The sequence below is a fragment of the Nilaparvata lugens genome, chromosome 1, assembly GCF_014356525.2.
Source record: "Nilaparvata lugens isolate BPH chromosome 1, ASM1435652v1, whole genome shotgun sequence".
Classification (NCBI taxonomy): domain Eukaryota; kingdom Metazoa; phylum Arthropoda; class Insecta; order Hemiptera; family Delphacidae; genus Nilaparvata; species Nilaparvata lugens.
In genome coordinates this window covers 3,451,248-3,471,375 of record NC_052504.1, presented here as the reverse complement: position 1 = coordinate 3,471,375, position 20,128 = coordinate 3,451,248, and the positions used below count along the sequence as shown (strand labels likewise).

Here is a 20,128-nt window from a genome sequence, read left to right as displayed (position 1 = left end):
TATTGTTTCCGTTATTTTTGCCAAATTATCCTTGTACCTAGTTATGTAGATTACTATAGTGAGGTCCACGTTATAATGGCAGTGTAGGAAGATAGGAGAAAAGGGTTGCCAGATCTCAGCCTTGCCACCAAAACAGCTCATACTGGTATATCTCATCAATTTAACTGTTCATTATTGTTGAAAATAGTTAATATTTTATTTATCAAGAAAATATATTTTTCGCCCCACTTGGATGTAATGAGCTGGTTTTCGTGCGTCATATGGAGGCCGAAAATGATTGTTTTCTGACCAGGCCGGTAAAAGTTTTACGGCCCTAGGGCTGTAAAATAACCTTGAAGTCAGCTGATTCTGATTTGATGTGAACGTGTTTACAAAATGGTTTATGAAAATGAATCAGTTTATGCTTCTAGAATTGAATAAGTATTCTGCAATAAGATACTATTATTTTATTTGGATGAATAAAATACAGATAAGATATATATATTATAACTATTCAAATTCGATTTTCAGAGTAGGATAGAACTTATAACCTAAACTTCCGCAGTCAACGACAACAATCATTGTTGACGTTGACATTCAGATTGGCCAAATTTCAAGTGTGCTAAAACAGCTGATCAAAAAACTTTTCATCATTTGTGTTTATTATTCAAGAATCAAAACATTATATAATATATCAATCATCTTATTGTCATTTGGAAGAATAAAAGTATAAACCAACCTCTTACATAATTGAACATAATCTTTTAGGTTATTTAGACAAATCAGAATAAAAATAAAAGTACTTGGACAATTTCCTGATAGTCAGATTACCTCAAATTTACTAGAGCTATGACCTTCCTGTTTTGCTTTCAGAAGTGCCTAATAAACAATTATTCTCATATTTATATTGTTTATTTTTCTGTGTGGCGAAAAATAACGTTCTCACCATGGGCAAAATGTTTTTCCGGCTCTAAATCTTTTCTAGTCCTCGGCCTATGGCCTCGGACTTGAAAACCGATTTCGAGCCGGAAAAGTCTCATTTTCGGCCCTAGGTGCGAAATATACTATTTTTAAAGATGTAATAATATATTTTCATGATTGAGATTAAATATTTTGCCAATTAGTTGAATTTCTACTTTGTTGATGAACGATGTGGCAACGTGGCAACATCGCAAAGCGTGAAAGAGATAGTGCCATCTGCTTTGTTGAATGATAGACAAGGATAGCAATACCATTACTAATCACACACTGCCATTATAACATGGACCTCACTATAGTTCATCAGAGATATTTCAATTTTATGACTGAAACTTTACGATTTTTATATCATGATCCTAGCAAAAAAAAATCAAAAATTGCTTGACTTACTTGATGAAACTAACAAAAAAAATTCATCAAATCGACAAAATTCGCTTGTGTTCTGAAAAAGAGAATGTTGAGGAAGCTCCCTTCACACAGAATCTTAACTCGAGTTATACGGTAAGCATCTGAAGATGAGTGATTTCTCTGATCTGTGAGTGGAGGGAAGATTTTATGTTTCAGTGAATAACTCACCCTGTATTGTAGCGAAACGTCTCATATTATAGCACAACACTTGTTAGGTCAACCTCTATCCATAGCCCGAACATCAACCAAATCTGGGAGATTTGCATTTTTCATGAAATCCATGGATTTTTGCAAAAATGGTCAAAAATTAAAATAGGCCTATAACCATCCTCGGTAAATTAATAATCTATATGCAAAATTTCAAGTTGAGTATGTTCAGCCTTGATGCCATTTGTGAATTTCCCATCCAGTACCTGTACAACCCATTTCTTTCCTTTATTATAAGATTATACAAGACTGATCCATGATTGAATTGTTGAACTCGCCTACAATGAGGTCCACGTTATAAAGGCAGTATTTTATGCCATCCTTGTCTATCATTCGACAAAGCAGATAGCGCTATCCTTTTTTACATCCGCAACGTTTTTCAACAATGTAGATCAAGTAACAACATATTTATTCTCAATATGAAAATTTAGTATTTAATCATTGAAAATATTTTCCTGACCAATATAATATAATTTATTATTTTAAACAAGAAGAAACAGCTACCCCCTACAGATATAGGTCGTTTATGTTCCAAATTTCATTTCGATCTCTGTTGACTCAAGCCGATTACTGTCTATTATTACTGTTTTGGCCGGGTGATAGTGTAAAGCTGCGTACACATATTCGTGCTTCCAATCCGCACCGAGCACGCTCCTCCCTCGTACCACCATCAAATCACAGTCGCACCGCCAACGCACCCATTATGAACGTTACGGAAGATGTTAGATCTTCTCGCGTTCCCCGGTCGAACCACTGTTGCTCCCCGGTCGATCATCAATCGCTCTGCTGGAGTGACGTTCGGTTGCGGAGCAGAGCGAAAGTCTGTACGCAACTTAAGAACGGCACAGTATGAGAGACTACCAGCGTCGGATAGCTTCACCAAAAAATCTGATGTGGCGCACTCACACAACTTTCCTTGCCATTATGAAAATAGATCACCTGACGCCAGTGTTCACGCGCATCACAAGTCTACTATTCAAAGATCTGAGCCAGCTGGTGACAGGAGAATAACGCTGAGGACACATGAGGTCTGCTATCTCTTCTTAGTGAATGATTTAATAGAATCAACAGTTGCAATCAGTTTGTAATTGAATAAACACATTTTCTCGGATTTCGAGCTTATTTTAAATTTTATGTGAAAATGTTACTGAACATAAATTGAAGAGATTTTCATGCTGAATCTTTTCCACTTAAAATGTTTTGTTTAAACTGTATCTGAAGCCTGATAATTGGGAATCTAAAATCAAACTTTGCATAGATGGGACGGAGGCTCCTGAAATTTTTACAGATATGGGACTGGTGGCAGTTGATAGAGCTTATCAATGACTATTTTAGGTATAAATTTGATCAAAATCGTAGAAGCAGTTTTCGAGAAAATCGCGAAAAATCCTTTTTTTGGACAACATTTTAGCCGCCATCTTGAATTGCATTTGATCGAAATTATTAGTGTCTGATCCTTATAGTGTTGGAACCTTAAGTTCCAAATTTCAAGTTATCCCGTTAATTGGGAGATGAGATATCGTGTACAGAGACACACATACAGACCAATACCCAAAAACTACTTTTTTGGACTCAGGGGACCTTGAAACGTATAGAAAATTCAGAAATTGGGGTACCTTAATTTTTTTCGGAAAGCAATACTTTCCTTACCTATGGTAATAGGGAAAGGAAAGTAATACAACTAATAGGACTGTCGACTTGAGTTAACATTGAAAATTGGAACATAAACGCTCTATACCATGGGATATAATATTCTTGCTCTATTTTTTTCTCGATAATATTAACTACGGTTTAGTGAGATATACTTTGAACGGTCAACATTCCTTATAAATAACATCAATTCTGACAAAATGAAATAATTTCACTATAGTGAAATTATAGGGATTACTGTAAAATTAAATGATGACACTTACATCCGAAATAATTTATTTACACATCATCCTACCGGATTTTCAACTCAATAATCTCACAGAATGAATACAATAGATATCTTATAAATAACCTTATATTAACCCTTTAATAATTTACATTCAATACGATAATAAATTACCAAAATTATCTTGTATTCCGCCTTTCAACTTTGAATACAGGACTGAAAAGAACACAAATTTATCCTCTAATACACAGTCATCATAATTATTTCTACAATACTCTTACGAATTTACCGATACAATATCTGAATATACAACAATAATTTGAAACTAATTATACTTGTCTCCTATGAATCGAGCGAAAGTTTTGACACTGGAAAACATTTAGGAGAGAAAAATAGTTGACAAGAGGAGAGTGAAAATGACAGACTAAAATCACACCAAGCAAATAGAGAACACGATAACAATCTGTTTTAAAAAATGTTTACAACAGTGGAGAAATCTAGGTAAAAACATCCAACACTGACATTTACAAGTCCAAAATCTATTGAATAATGTGCAGCTTGATAGAAATATTCAACTGTAAAATCTGAGAGGAAAAAAGTTTGACTGAAATATTTAGACAAATCAAATCTGACAATATTATCATATCTTAAATTATGGAATCCACATGAATGGCTGAAGATGCTACCAATGTAACGTCTTTAAAACTCCAGTTTACAAAAACATCAATAATCCATTATATTTCATTACAATACAGTGGTTTGTTTTGCTACACCTTTAAACTCCAGTTTACAAAACCATCAATGAGTAATTATACACATTTTTATTACAATAATTTTTTATGCAACACAATCTAAACTCCAGTTCATGAAACCACCAGTGCATAATATTCAATACATCAATTAGTTGTAAAACGTATTTAAAACTGCAGTTTACAGAAACATTCATCATCTGACAATAATATAAAAGACAATTTAAATATAATTATTTATAACCTACATAAACACTAAGTCATGATATATTTCTATTCAGGGGTCCAGGTCGTTATTTAGTAAAAATCTAGGTTCAGAAGAGCGGTACACGATCATCAAATTATATCATTGTATTAAAATACAAAAAAACTAGTAATGTATCACTGTTCAAAATAGCCTACCTAATAAAATGATGACATCTACTGTAGGCTAGTTACACACACATCGATTTTTGGTCGTACGATATTTTGCCGTCACTATGAATTTTATCAGATTAAACGGAACTTGGCAAACATCATATGTTTGAAATCATCTGTTCAATCTAATAGAATTTATAAGGACGGTAAAATATCGTACGACCAAAAATCGATGTGTATGTAACTAGCCTAACTGTAATAAAAACTGTTGGGTAATATTTTCCCATTTTTGGGAGAATTTTTTTCGTCTGAAAACAAAACTGTTACATTAATAGAGGTATTTATGTAATAAACTATGCAAAATTACATCATTTAAAACATGCTTTACAGAAGAATAAAATGGATGCTTCAACAAAAGATTAGAAACTTGCATGAAATGAGAAAGATCTATTGAGAATGATAGAAATGATCTATTAATATACATATAGATCAATTCCATCATAAAACAATAATAGCTAAACTTCATCGATGCAAATCGGATACTTAGATTGGATTATAATGGTAATTGATAACAAATTAAAAAAAAATATATAAAACAAATTAATCTAAAAATTAACAACCAATGCAAGATATATCACTGAAATATGTGTAATAAGGTGAAAAATCAATAAAATATATTGATGAATGGAGGTCACTGCATTTGAATCTACAGAAAATAATCTTCTGGATGAGTTTCTCATTCTAAATTTTGAGAACCTTCACTCAGATTATAAACATGATGATGATGATAATAGCAATTTACAGTAAAATTGTACATCAACATGGTATTTATAAAAACATAATACATGCTAGCTCTAAATCTTGCATAAATCTTGAAAACGGTTGAAAAAACAACCTACCAAAAATCAGAAAACTGAAATTTTGTGCTATCATACAAAATTTGGTTTTTGAAATGAATGAATGAATACATTCATGAATATGGGGAGGAAACTATTTTTTATTTTCAAAAAAGTAAAAATGTGGGGAATTGTACTAAAAGCTATTCAATGTACTTCAAGCTTGAATTTCAAACATTGTAAAATATTGAAATCGGCTGCACTTTGCTACATCTTTCACCAACGCACAAGTCTACGGCTAATGTGGGGATCACCCTCAATAAAAGAATGATACAAGTAGACGTAAAATACAAGAGATTGGTGCACAAAAAATAGTATGAATTTAGTGAATTAGCGATAATAATCGTTATTATTATTATGAGATCCACTTTAAACTGTCAAAATTGCTCGAAAAGAACACCAATGCATCAAATTTAACCAAAACTGACAGGATAAATTCACTTCAATTACTTGAGTAATTCTAATTAATTAGTTGTATTAAAAGCGCATCGTTCTGGACCGCTCAAAGAAAGTTCCCGAACTATAAAATTTGTATTTAGATGGCTTAAATTAATAAATGAATGAGTTAACAGTGAAATTTGGAACAATAACGCCCTATACCATGAGATATTTTCTAATGCTATCTTTTCTATATCACCATAAATTTAATGATACAGTATCCTCGCACATGATACAGTCACAGAATACATACAGAATGGAAAGTCGGCCAGTATCCTGACGCCAAAATTCGCCATCTTGAAAGAAAGTCTAGCGAATGGTTATTTAACGAATGATTATTAAACATAATTTTGTTGGTTATGTATTCTATGGCTATGCTATATTAAACAAGCTATGGGCCCGTTCTGTGTACATAGAATGTGGTAAATTGTCCGATTCACAATTTACCAGGTAAAAAGTTACGCGTCCCATGGGAAGAATTTTGACAGATTCTGTACCAGAAACCAGTTCCAGTTCCAAGTTCCTGCCCCACAGTCGAAGCCTGGTAAATTGTTACATTTCCAACTATCCGAGCTTGTTTACCATAGCATAGCCATAGAATACATAACCAACAAAATTATGTTTGATAACCATTCGTTAAATGAATTTTTCTCTATAGAAAATTTGAGAGTAATGGAATAAAAGAAATGCACACTTTTCTAGACGGTAAGATTGTAAGACAGCCTTTCTTCATTCACGCAGCTAGTAAACGACACATTTTGGTGTAAATCAACTTTATAAGTGCGCGCCAAAAGCTTGAACCAACGATTTTGAGACGGCGTTCCATGGGAACATTTTGCAGTAGTCACGTGATGGAACAATTTACTATTGGAACTGAAACAATTTACTGTACACAGAACGTACACATTGTAATAGTAGCGGTATTTTTAATTTCTAACAAGATGTCACGTGACGTGGTCTTGGTGCACTCAAGTTTTGGCGTCATGTAAAATGCATTGGTTGGAATGATACTTTATGTATTCTGTGATACAGTATCAACGCACATGATACAGTATCATCTCAACCTGATACACAACACAATAATTTGATACAAAACTTCCAATGAGTTCTGCAAATTATGGGATATCTTCTTAGACGTGGTCTTGGTGCACTCAAGTCTTGGCGTCATGTAAAATGCATTGGATGAATTGATACTTTATGTATTCTGTGATACAGTATCACCGCACATGATACAGTATCATCTCAACTTGATACACAACACCATAATTTGATACAAAACTTCCAATGAGTTCTGCAAATCATGAGATATCTTCTAATGCTATATTTTCTCTACGGTTTGATATCATTTACTGTCAGCATTGGTTGGATGGAATTCAGTGATGCTATTCATAAGGAATGCTATGACAGTTTGAAGTGAATCACCTAACTAAAATCACTAACAAAAATTCATGGCCTATTCTGAACTTTTTGCGACTTATGACCATGTTGGGTCACGTCCGGCTCGTGACTCCTCTTCTTACCCCTGGACCTCTGACCCCCCTTAGCACCCCCCCTACTAGTGTCCTCCTCAGCAACATAAACAACAGGCTCCTCCTCTGCCTCCACCTCATCCTCCTCTCCCACTTCCTCCACCACATTGCTAGCATCTTCCGTCTTTCTTTCTCCTCCTTCGTAATCATCATCATCATCCACTTCGACAATTTTCACTCCACACTCTTCTTCATCCTCCTCCTCCTCCACGGCTCCTTCGTGTTGTACTGTCTCTCTTTCCGTGTGTCTTCCACTGGAAAAAAGAGAGAAAGAGGAATATTATTTGAGGCACTAATTTCGGTTATTAAAAAGAGAGAAGAATAATAATAACGCCTTTATTGATTTCAATAGAAATACAGGAAATGCATGAAAAATAGATAACAATAAAGGAGGGGAATATTATCAAAGGCACTATAGTGAAGTCCACGTTATAATGGCAGTGTTTGATTAGCAATGGTATTGCTATCCTTGTCTATCATTCAACAAAGCGGATAGCGCTATCTTTCTCGCTTTGCTCAGTTTGCAGATCGTCTTTTAACAATATAGAATTTATCTAGTATAAATTGGAAATGGGACAGTTTTGGGCATGAGCCTGTTGTGCCTTTCCTCATGTTAAGTATTTGTACACAATGTGATAAATAAATAAAAATCAATTAACAAAATACTTCATCTTAATCATTAAAATTCATTATGAAATTATTGAAAAATATGATTTCTTGCTTAATGAAATAGAATTGATTATTTAAAACGAGAATGAACAGTTAATATTACATCAATAAACCTGTATCAGCTACCGACTATAGAAGGCATTGACAAGACAGAGGATCGGCAACGTTGTTCTCCTATCTTTCTTCACTGCCATTATAACTTGGACCTCACTATAGGTGGGGATGCGGACGAGAGCTGAAGAAAAATCTACAACAATAAATTATTAAAAATCAAGGAAAATGTAAAAATTTAGAAATCGAAGTACGGTACCCCTTTTTCATCGTATTTTATAATTCTCGACATGTTTTAAAGGTCGATGTCTATAGTGAATCCATGTTATAATGGCATTGAGAAAGATAGTAAACAAGCGCGGCCGATTCTCTGCCTTGCCACTGCCAGACTGCCTTCTATAGTCATGTAAGTCTTTATTACTCAATCACCTGATATAGTAATTAGTCTATACCATAGTGAAAAGATAGCATAAGGAGATATCCCATGGTATGGCCTATACCAATATACCGATTGGGGGATCGTTCGGACGAGTTCGGTAGTTTTCGGCCGATGCTAGTTTGGACGAAAACGGTTCGAGTGGACGGCCCTGTTCATTTTCCAAATTCAAAGCAAATTCTTTGTTAAATCGAGCTGATTACTGTCTATTATTACTGTTTTGGCCGGGTGAGAGTATGAGAATGGCACAGTATGAGAGACTATCAGCTTCACGAAAAATAAGTAGGACTATCGGCTTGAGTTAACAGTGAAATTTAGAACATAAACGCCCTACACCATGGGATATCTTCTCATGATATCTTTTCTCTATAGTAGTACTTTTATATTCTATACCTTATATATTCTATATCTGGTCTAAGGTAGTACCCTATAAATAAAACTAACAGAGAATAACTGAGGCCTAGGATCTGTTTCATAAAAATATACAACTCCAATACAGGGATATAACGGTTTCTCTACAGCAAGCTAATAGATAAAGCTATGTGTTATGTTCATATTATGTCTATAGTGAGGTCCACGTTATAATGGCAGTGGAGAAAGGTAGGAGAACAACGTTGCCGAACCTCAGTCTTATCAATGCCTTCTATAGACGGTAGCTGATACAGGTTTATTGATGTAATATTAACTGTTCACTCTCGTTTAAAATAATCAATAATATTTATTATTGTCATCGAACATTACAAATGTTATAAACAAACGTCATGTGGAGATAATTATCAAATGTTATAATATTATAATTATCAATTACAATGATCAATTATATTTTGTTAAGCAAGAAATTATATTTCTCAATAATTATTACATAATGAATTTCCATAATTCAGATGAAATATTATGCTAATAAATTATTAATTCTATATTATTAAAAGACGATCTCACAACAGAGAAAAGCGAGAAAGAGATAGTGCTATTCGCTTTGTTCAATGAAAGGGGAATGCGACTAGATGCCACCCCGACTTCTTGTCCCCTTTTAAAACCGGTTTTTAGGGGACAAGTAGACGTGAGCCATCCCCGTCTACTTGTCTGCTTTCTAAGGAGGTGACAACTAGTCGGGGGGGACACCCTGTCGCGAGGGTGCGAGGTGTCAAGTTGTCGTTTACGGTCATGACTAGTTGGCACCTCCGGTCCAGTAGGTGTCAAGTAGTCGGGGTGACAACTTGACGGCAATGGCATATTTTTACGAGGGTACAAGTAGTCGTCTACGGTCACGACAACCTATCCCCTCGACTCCACTCCACAAGAAATCACCATTCCAGCTGGATCTTCATTTGAAAGTTGGAAAATGAAGCCTAACTATCAAGTTCTATAGGAAAATGTTACTAAACCAAAAGTGCTTAGCATTCAATTCTACATCAAAACCAGTAATAAAAATTGCTTGATCACTCCTCCCTACGCCGCGGGGGTGTCAGTTGTGCCAACTCTGTAGGTGACAAGTAGTCAGGGTGACAACTAGACGGCTACCCAATGAAAGACAAGGATAGCAATACAATTGCTAATCAAACACTGCCTTTATAACGTGGACCTCACTATAGTTTAGTGGAAGCCTTTCATTTTTTATTCTATAAATTTGCAATAATTAGTAATTTTTCCATTTTCAAATAAAATTTCAATATTAGTTCAATAGAGAGACCCCAAATGTCACAACCACATAACCCGAAAAATAAATGAACATAGTTTTGACCCAAATTAGTACCATAAATTAATGTTCTACTGTTCAAGATTATTATACAACTTTATAGCATTTATTGAAATGTTCCAATGGATGGAATGTTCCAATATAAAATGCAAGCTTTTGACGTTAAATTTTCTAAAAAATAGTTCTGCTATGAAAAGAAGAGAAAGTTTGGATGAAAAATAACTTAAATTAAAAAAAATACACATGTAAAGTATATAAGCAAGTGTATTCATACATACAAGCAAGTGGATAAGACAAAGAGTAAATAAATAATTAATTTACAACAATCATGCACAACAGTTCATGCTAGAAGCAACATAGAATGTCGTATATGAACGATTTTAAGAACTGTCTTAGCAAAGCACTCCTAGAAATCAATGAAAGTGTGCTTGGCTAGGATATTCTAGAAATAAATATTATCCATTAAACAAATTGAGTTGCCTTTAATCCATTAACCCTGAAACTTTTTCAGATGGAATATCGGGGATAATTTAATTTAATAAATTAGTAATTAATTATTTAATAATTTAATTCAATCAATTCTGTGATTGGATTAGGAATTTGAGAAAGTTGCAATTTTGTACAATTTGGAGACGTTGCAATTTCTTCGGGTGGGGGGCCAACTTATTTTATACAAATTATAGCTTGATAATAACAAAATCCCATCTATGAAAAGTTTATAGATACGAAATTTCGTAGGGTCCCAATTGACAGAATCCCAAACGACCGAAACGCTATATTTTCCCAAACGGCCGAAAACTACTTTTTTCCCAATTGGCAGAACGCTTTCTGTCATTTGCGACAAACTAGAGAAACTTTCTGTCGTTTGGGAAACCTATCACTTTCGGTCGTTTGGGACTCTCAACACTCGGCTCAATGCAACAAACAACGTTTTCTGTCAATTGGGAAAATTCTTAAAAGTTTCCTGTCGGCTGAATGAGAAAGTTCCAGTTTCAATATTTCATTAATTCTGCCAATTGGTAAAAAAGTAGTTTTCGGCCGTTTGGGAAAATATAGCGTTTCGGTCGTTTGGGATTCTGTCAATTGGCATGCCACCCGAAATTTGAGGTATCTGCTAGATAATATAAAAGCCATGCATTAACTAAGCGTGTAAGGGAAATCTGTATTTACAGATACATTGAATCAAAATCCAATGAGAAAAATTCACCTGATATTAGCTAAATGGGACAATTACAATCCCTATTAGGCTACTATTTACACGCATAAGTCTAGGGCTTATTTGAGCATCGACCTCCGAACAGTTATAATCACAACATGAAATAAATTGGTAGTTGCATTTGTTCAAATGCTAATTAATGAAATATTATTATTAAACGAAAATCCCAATTGAATGCTGTAAATCACCCCGAAGACTTCTGCTACTGCAAATATTGATAACAGGGTAAACAGCTAGATGGAAATTCGATGAGCGCTACTATACAAAAATTATTTGTAAATGATATTATTTGATATAATTATATTAATATATAAATCATATATGATATAATTATTCGTAAATTATTTTTGTATAGCAGCGTTCATCGAATTTCCATCTAGCTGTTTACCCTGTTGTCAATATTTGCAGTAGCATGCAAATCGGGGTGATTTACAGCATTTAATTGGTATTTTCGTTAAATAATAATAATTTATTAAATTATAATTCATAGTTCAATAACAGATGTACAACTATTTTCAAAAGCATGCAACAAATAATGCACTACAAGCAGACAGGGAAGAATATTTTGAATTACATATCAACCAAGTTCTACATCGTGCTAGTGCCGTTTCTATGAATTAATCCCAGATCAATTTTTGAAAATTCTCTTCTCAAAAATGAAATGATAAATTCCGAAAAAATTCTTCCAATTTTTGGGATGATTTCATGCTAGGAAATGTACTGTACTGTATATCATACACTTAGGCTCAACTCACACTTACGCGACTCAGGTCGAGAAGAGACTCGACTCTAGTGGAGAGCATGTATTTCCAAATGGTGACACTCAGACCAGTCGATTCTAGTCTCCGCGATGTCACCATTTGAAAACACATGCTCTCCACTAGAGTCGAGTCTCTTCTCGACCTGAGTCGTGTAAGTGTGAGTTGAGCCTTAAGCCTGGTTTTCATTAGTAGAGTTAGTGGTAGAGTCACTGGGCAAGTACTAACTATCTTGTGAGCTCTCCCAATGAAAACGATCATGGTAGAGTACTAGTTTTTAGTAGAGTAGAGTGGGATAGTACTCTACCACTTGCCTTCCCCCACCACCGCTTCTCACTCTACTCTACCACTACTATGCTAATGAAAACAGTCTCGAGCTAGTAGAGTAGAGTCGTGCCGAAGGCTATCAAGTTTAAGAACATATCAATATGTTTAAAAACATTTTATTAAACTATCAGTTTAAGCATAATATCAATGCTTTTTGTAAAACTTTTGTGACAGAACGGCGATAATGAATTTTCCGTATTGACATTTTAAGGTTAGTTCTGTTCACTAGACAACACACTTTACCTACTATTCTCAATTTTAGTGAAAACAGTTACTCGACCAAGTAAGTAGAGTAGAGTTAGTATGCCAGTTACTCGACCACTAACTCTACTAGTGAAAACCAGGCTTTATGGATGCATTTTAGTTAGCTAATTTTATATTATATTAATAAAGTCGAAATTATCAATAAATTTAGAGTTAAATATTAGGTATTGATTTAGACTCCAAAATCCACGTTCAGAAATGCAAAAAGCTATTCTTTTAGTTTTAGTCAATATTCTTTTTAATAAAAAGTTTATCATTCTGTTTAGTTACCAATTTTTTACATCTTACATTATAATTTATAAAGTTTGAAGTTTTTTTTACAATGCTATTCAGTTACCGTACTAATATCATGGAATAACTAATAACTTCCAAAGTTTCTCTGTTCCAATAAAAATTCAAATTATGATGTGATATCTTTTTATATGGATTGAAAAAGTGGATTATACCCTTGAAAAAGTAGTTGTAAAAATTAGTTTTGAACGAGAATGTATACAAATTATATTGATATTGAACTCAGAGTTTAAATGTTTTTTAAAAAGAATAACTAATAACTTCCAAAGTTTCTCTGTTCCAATAAAAATTCAAATTCTGATGTGATATATTTTTATATAGATTGAAAAAGTGGATTATACCCTTGAAAAAATAGTTGTAAAAATTAGTTTTAAACGAGAATGTATACAAATTATATTGATATTAAACTCAGTGTCAAATTCTGTTGTGATATATTTTTATATGGATTGAAAAAGTGGATTATACCCTTGAAAAAGTAGTTGTAAAAATTAGTTTTAAACGAGAATGTATACAAATTATATTGATATTGAGCTCAGTTTTTATTTTTTTAAATGAATGAATCATCTTAAACAATCAATTATATAACATTTACTGTAGTCTGTAGCAGACTTGATGTGTAACATTGTTTGCTATTCAATCATGAAAGAAGTTAACTGGATTAATTTTGTTCCTTTCCCAATCATTCATGAGTTGATATTGTTATTTTCAATGTACAAAATGAATAAATAAATAAATAAAAAAATTTCATCGGTTGGGCTAACTTCCTTAAGCTGCGTTTACACCAAAGTTATCAACAAAATGTTAATAACTTAATCCTTATAGATTCTATTACATTGAACGGAACTTGACAAACACATATGTTCATCATGTGTATGATAAGTTATGTTCAATTTAATAGAATCTATAAGGATTAAGTTATTAACATTTTGTTAATAACTTTGGTGTAAACGCAGCTCAACATACATGAAAAAATCTATAAAATCTAACAATTAAAATATAAAATTAACATCAAACACTTATGGCCAATGAAGCATATAGAAATGTTTTATGTTTTTAGCAACATATTATCCTACTTACTTAATGGGTGTTTAATTTATTTACAGGTTGTCAGATCATTCAATAATGGCGGCCATACCTGAAAACATATATAGGCCAAGCTCAAGATCCCACAGTAAAGTCTAGTAAGTAGAGTACTTACAAGTAAATGAATACTTGACGGTCCTTTATACCTCCTAATTTTCTCTCTTACATGTTATTCATTTACAATTATTTTTAATTTAAGAATGAGTAGGCTATACTAAAATAATCTAAATGACGGTCATTCATATTATTACATTCTCATATTATGACGGAGTCAATTTTTATGGAGAATAGAGTACTTTATTCTTTATTGATTCATTCAATAAGAACATGAAAATGATAGGGAGAGAAAAAATAAGGTAGCCTTCAGAGGCGAGGCCAGTCATGACTGGATATTGATATGTAATGTGTATATTACAAATTGAAAAGATTTAAAATAATACAAAAAAAGGTGTAGAAACCAAAAGAGAAACTTTTTTTGCAAGCGCGCCAAGTTTGAATTAAGTAGACTACTGCATCATCAGTTCCATGTGATTCTCAAAAATATTCGATTCCAGTAATGCTATGTAGCATTGGTTACCACCACTTTTCTGCATCTTCACTCTCCCTCTCCCCGTAAACGGTCAAAGACATCGCTATTTTCTGCGATTCCACTGTTCCACGCCAGTGTTGCAAACCGTACAATAATTATTTTGTTTGAATTTTTTATTGATAATTATTATTATTTCTTCTATGTTTGGTTTTGAAGCATCTAAATTTGAAAATCTACTTTGTGAAAATAATTAAGAACTGAAAATTTAGTGAAGTGAACAACTACAAGACTTAACCTATTTTGGACTATGTGTAACCTTATCTAAATTTGGGAGAGTAATAGCACAAGGTTACCTTATTTTTTCTCTCCCTATCATTTTGATGATGTGCTTGAATCAATCAATAAAGAACATTTTTGAAGATGTACTTGGTGTATGAATCAATAAAGAATAAAGAATTTCATTTTAATTATTGAGGGTCAGTTTCTGAGCTAGAGATTTCGCCAAGTTATAGACTTTTCAACTCTAGGATTTTATTCACATTCACATTGTGTACAAATACTTAATCTGAGGAAAGGCACAACAGGCTCATGCCCAAAACTGTCCCATTTCCAATTTATAGGTACTATACTGTCCAAATCAAAATGTTGGTAATGTCACTTTCACTTTTCAAGATAAATTTACACTCTTCAATACTCAGATAAACGAGCAAATATTTTGAATAGTAAGCTTATCTTAAACTAGATGTGATCTTGCTCGATAAATAATCGTCCAAAATGAAACACTATCTTTCAAGTAGGGGAGGGGTGTGCAGCTTTCTTTCAAACTTTCAACTGAATTGTTCCTGGAGATGACAGAGCCAAAAAGTCACGCCTCGCCCCTGGTAACCTTGTGCGCTATTCCTCTCCAAAATTCAGATAAGGTTACTGTTACGGCCACTGAGGTGGGCGCAATAACAAATTACTTAGTAGCTTCTACTGATGGAGCCTTGGTTGAACTGAGTGAACACAAATTGAAACGAATACACTAATCGGAGGACCAGACCAACAATAAGTTGATCAAATGAATAATTACTCAAACAAATAAATCAAGTTCAATACAACAAAGCGGTGTAAAACAAAGTCTTTCATACAAAGGAGGGAATCTCACTACACGAGGCGGAAGCACAACTTGCTTAGTTCTATACTGTCTTTATGAATTATACTCAACAATAATAAGTCTCAAGTTGATATTGAAGCGGTATCACAGAAATAAAACACTTGGAGCGGATTAATCTTGTAGAGAATCGACATGAATGTAACTTGGAGCGGGAAACGACACGATACGTAGCAGGAAGCGGGATCGACTTTGCACAGTGAACTGAGTGAACGATGACTCGAGAACGACTCCTTCAAAAAAAAAAAAGAATGGTTCCTCGGTGAACGATAGTTCAAATAGCTCTGTAGGAACTAGAGGCAGCGCTCGTAGCGGTACACATAGATCGAAACAGGTTAAGTCTTGTAGTTGCGCTCGTAGCGTACACATAGATCGAAACAGTCCTTAATTATTTTTACAAAGTAGATGATATGCTTCAAAAACAAATATAGAAGAGATATTTCACATTATTATCATTAAAATAGGAAGTATTCACATGTTAAAGAAATATAAGTAGTTCCACATAAGTATTGTAATTGAAGAACTATTAGTTAGTTAGAACTATATTAGAAATATAAGAACTATTGTAATTGTGTTGTTATGGAAGCAATTTTTGGGAGAAATCCTGTATGCTTCCATGTTTTTCATAAATAAATAAGTACAGTCCGGGCCCTGTAGTTTTGCCTATCGGCGTAGGGTCATTCCCAATCATTCATAGTTGAGAATTATATTGTATCTATCAATGTATAGATAAACTAGTGGTTCTGTGAACAGTAGACCTCGCGCTCAGTAAGTTACATTGACCTGTTTTTATGTTTTCTCAAAAAATAATTAATATATACCAATTTAAAATGTCTAGAAAAAATCCTAAATAAACATAGAGCTCTCTGTCCTATCGTACCGTGACGTGTCGTCCCGAAATGTGAGTGTAAGCACTGTTTTCAGGTCTGGCTGCAATACTGTCTACAACGTTGATAGAAAGATACATTTTTCAAGATGTTCGATGTTTTTAACGGGTAGTATTATAGTCCACTAAACAGCTGATTTATGATGAATAATTCTATAGTCTGATTTTTACTCTAATATTGGCGTATGAAGGAGGCTCCTTTTTCCTTTTATATTATCCTTGAAATGCAAAATTTCCAAAAAAAACCTTGTATATACGTCGATCCGCAATTTAAAAAGGAACATACCTGTCAAATTTCATGATAATCTATTACCGCGTTTCGCCGTAAATGCGCAACATTTAAACATTAAGAGAAATGCCAAACCGTCAACTTGAATCTTGGACCTCACTTCGCTCGGTCAATAAATTAGTTAAACCTTTCATCTTCTTTCTAGTTTCACCAAGTTAATCATAATCAATTTTTCAATTTAATAGTTGTTCTAAGTTAAAATTAGGACTTGAAAACTTTTCAGGTATTAAGGACACTCAAGTATATACTTACAAGTAAATACTATCTCGATCAGTATGTACTGTACAGTGAATGACGTGATACTATGAAACAACATGCACACAACACTTTTCAAAAAGCCTAGTGGATTATCTTAGGTTGGCCACTAACGATTAAACATGCTACACATAAACATGTGATCTTTATAAAAGAGTGTTTTTATAACCTAATTTGGACTATTTTTATCAAAATTAGGGAGAGAAACAGTTTTGGGTGTATCCTGTTGATTCTATTTAGATCATTAATTAGATATTATGATTGTGGAATGTAATAAATAAATATAATAAATGAATAGACAGTCACCTTACATTCTTGTGTCATCACAGAGAAACACTTTGGAGCAACATTTTTTGAGGTTAGGTTTTTGTACAGAGTTGTGCAGAGGAAACGCATGTTTTTCGAACAGCCAGTACTCGTCAACGGGAGAGGGTATTGCCCTGGAACCATGCCATTTGGCCATACTATGCCATTTCAGTTGCTATGAGCATTGGAACGTACAACCATAGAGAAACAATAGCATAAGTGGATATCCCATGGCATAGGGCGTTTATGTCGCAACTTTTACTGTTATCTCAAGCCGATAGCCCACGTAGTTCTTTCCCGTGAAGCTTTATGACGCTGGTAGTATCTCATATTGTGCCGTTCATACACTCTTACCCGGTCAAAAAAGTAAAATCAACAATAATCGACAGTAATCGGCTTGGGATAACAGTAAAAGTTGCGACATAAACACCTATACCATGGGATATTACTTACGCTATTGTTTCTCTATGGTTGTACGTTCCAATGCTCATAGCAACTGAAATGGCATAGTATGGCCAAATGGCATGGTTCCAGGGCAATACCCTCTCCCGTTGACGAGTACTGGCTGTTCGAAAAACATGCGTTTCCTCTGCACAACTCTGTACAAAAACCTAACCTCAAAAAATGTTGCTCCAAAGTGTTTCTCTGTGATGACACAAGAATGTAAGGTGACTGTCTATTCATTTATTTATTTATTTATTTATTTATTTATTTGTTTCTCTTGGTACAACATCATGTGTTCGCTGTTAAGCAGTTTTTTAGAAACAATGAATCTGTAGTCACAGTGCAACGCTTTTCCGTCAATATTTTAGAGTTGAGGGTCGAGGTGCAATGCCCGATCGAAATACTGTACTCCGATGGGCTGCAGCGTTTAGGAGTACTAGTTCTGTGATGAAAAAGAAACCACCTGGTCTTTCCCGTTCAGTTCGTACTCCTGAAAATGTAGACCGAGTCAGTGTCGTCGAGTCGATCGTCTAGGACTAGTAACAACTGCCGTTCTGACTCGGTCTACATTTTCCGGGGAATGGGGAAGACCATGTGGTTTCTTTTCCATCAGAGAACTAGTACTCCTAAACGCTGCAACCCATCGGAGTACAGTATTTCGATCGGACATTGCACCTCGACCCTCAACTCTAAAATATTGACGCAAAAGGGTTGCACAGATTCATTGTTTCTAAAAAAAACTGCTCAACAGCGAACACACGATGTTGTACGTTCCAACGCTCATAGCAACTGAAATGGCATAGTATGGGTCGTCTGCCAACATTCGTTCCAGGGCAATAACCTCTCCCGTTGACGAGTACTGGCTGTTCGAAAAACATGCGATTCCTCTGCACAACTCTGTATCTCCAATTTTTGTTGTTTTCATTTTTTCTTCGCTGCTCTATTTGAGGATAAATTATTTTCGTATCATTATCATTTGTAATTTTCCAGTAGTTCATTTATTGTTATTGCTTGTTTATTCTATCTTAGAAGCCTCTCGCTGAAGATGGACATGTGTATGTGTTTATGTAAACATGACATGCATGTTCTAACGTTAGTGGCCAGCCCTATGCGCGAAAATAAGCAAGTGACAAAGTCTATAGTGAGGTCCACGTTATAATGGCAGTGGAGAAAGATAGGAGAACAACGTTGCCGATCCTCTGTCTAGTCAATGCCTTCTATGGACGGTAGCTGATACAGGTTTATTGATGTAATATTAACTGTCCATTCTCGTTTAAAATAATCAATTATATTTAATTAAGCAGTACATTTTATTTTTCAATAATTTCATAATGAATTTTCATTATTAAGATGAAATATTTTGTTAATTATTAATTCTACATTGTTAAAAGAAGATCTGGCAACAGAACAAAGCAATAAAGAGATAGCGCTATTCGCTTTGTTGAATGATAGACAAGGATAGCAATACCATTGCTAACCAAACACTGCCATTATAACGTGGACCTCACTATATTTGTTCATCTTAAGGTGCATACAGACTTATGCGCTACGAGCATGCGCATTTCGCTTTTCATCAGCTGATGCTATGCTTATTATATCTGTATCTTTCTGTCTCTGTACAAATACAGCTTAGCATCAGCTGATGAAAAACAAAATGTACGTGTTAGTGACGCATGAATCTGTACGCACGTTTATGCCAACAGCTACAAATATTTTTTATAAAGCAAGACTATCATTATAGGCTACTGTAGCACTAGTAAAATAAATTAAACGACTATTTTTTTGGCGATGGAAACGAAAAATAGCACTAGTAAAATACATTAGACGACTATTTTTGGCGTTAAAAAACTGATGCATAATTTAGTATGGTAGCTAGAAAACGTTCATCAGTAGGCTATTAGAGCTACATGCATACCATCAATAGGAAATTGTTACCATTTCGATAAAAAATATAATAATTTGTACTCTTTCAATAAAAAATATCCAATTGTTACACTTTCGATAAAAAATATTGTATCAGCTTTATAAAGATAATTCGACTTAGGATATGATACTACA

General features: G+C 34.0%; 1 protein-coding gene across 5 annotated transcripts in view; it reads right to left on the bottom strand.

Annotated features, from left to right (window-relative positions):
• Window positions 1-6,812: 6,812 nt before the first annotated feature.
• The window catches only part of LOC111055397 (myeloid leukemia factor), a 48,099-nt gene continuing 34,783 nt past the window's right edge, over window positions 6,813-20,128 (bottom strand). For 4 of the 5 annotated variants that reach the window (XM_039427881.1, XM_039427895.1, XM_039427886.1 and 1 more), the window contains one exon: window positions 6,813-7,671. In XM_039427881.1, the coding sequence (XP_039283815.1) occupies window positions 7,335-7,671 (337 nt within the window). In that variant the 3' untranslated portion in view covers window positions 6,813-7,334. Of the gene's footprint in view, window positions 7,672-14,202; window positions 14,261-20,128 lie in introns of all 5 variants that reach the window. The other variant, XM_039427912.1, reaches the window with a different exon arrangement.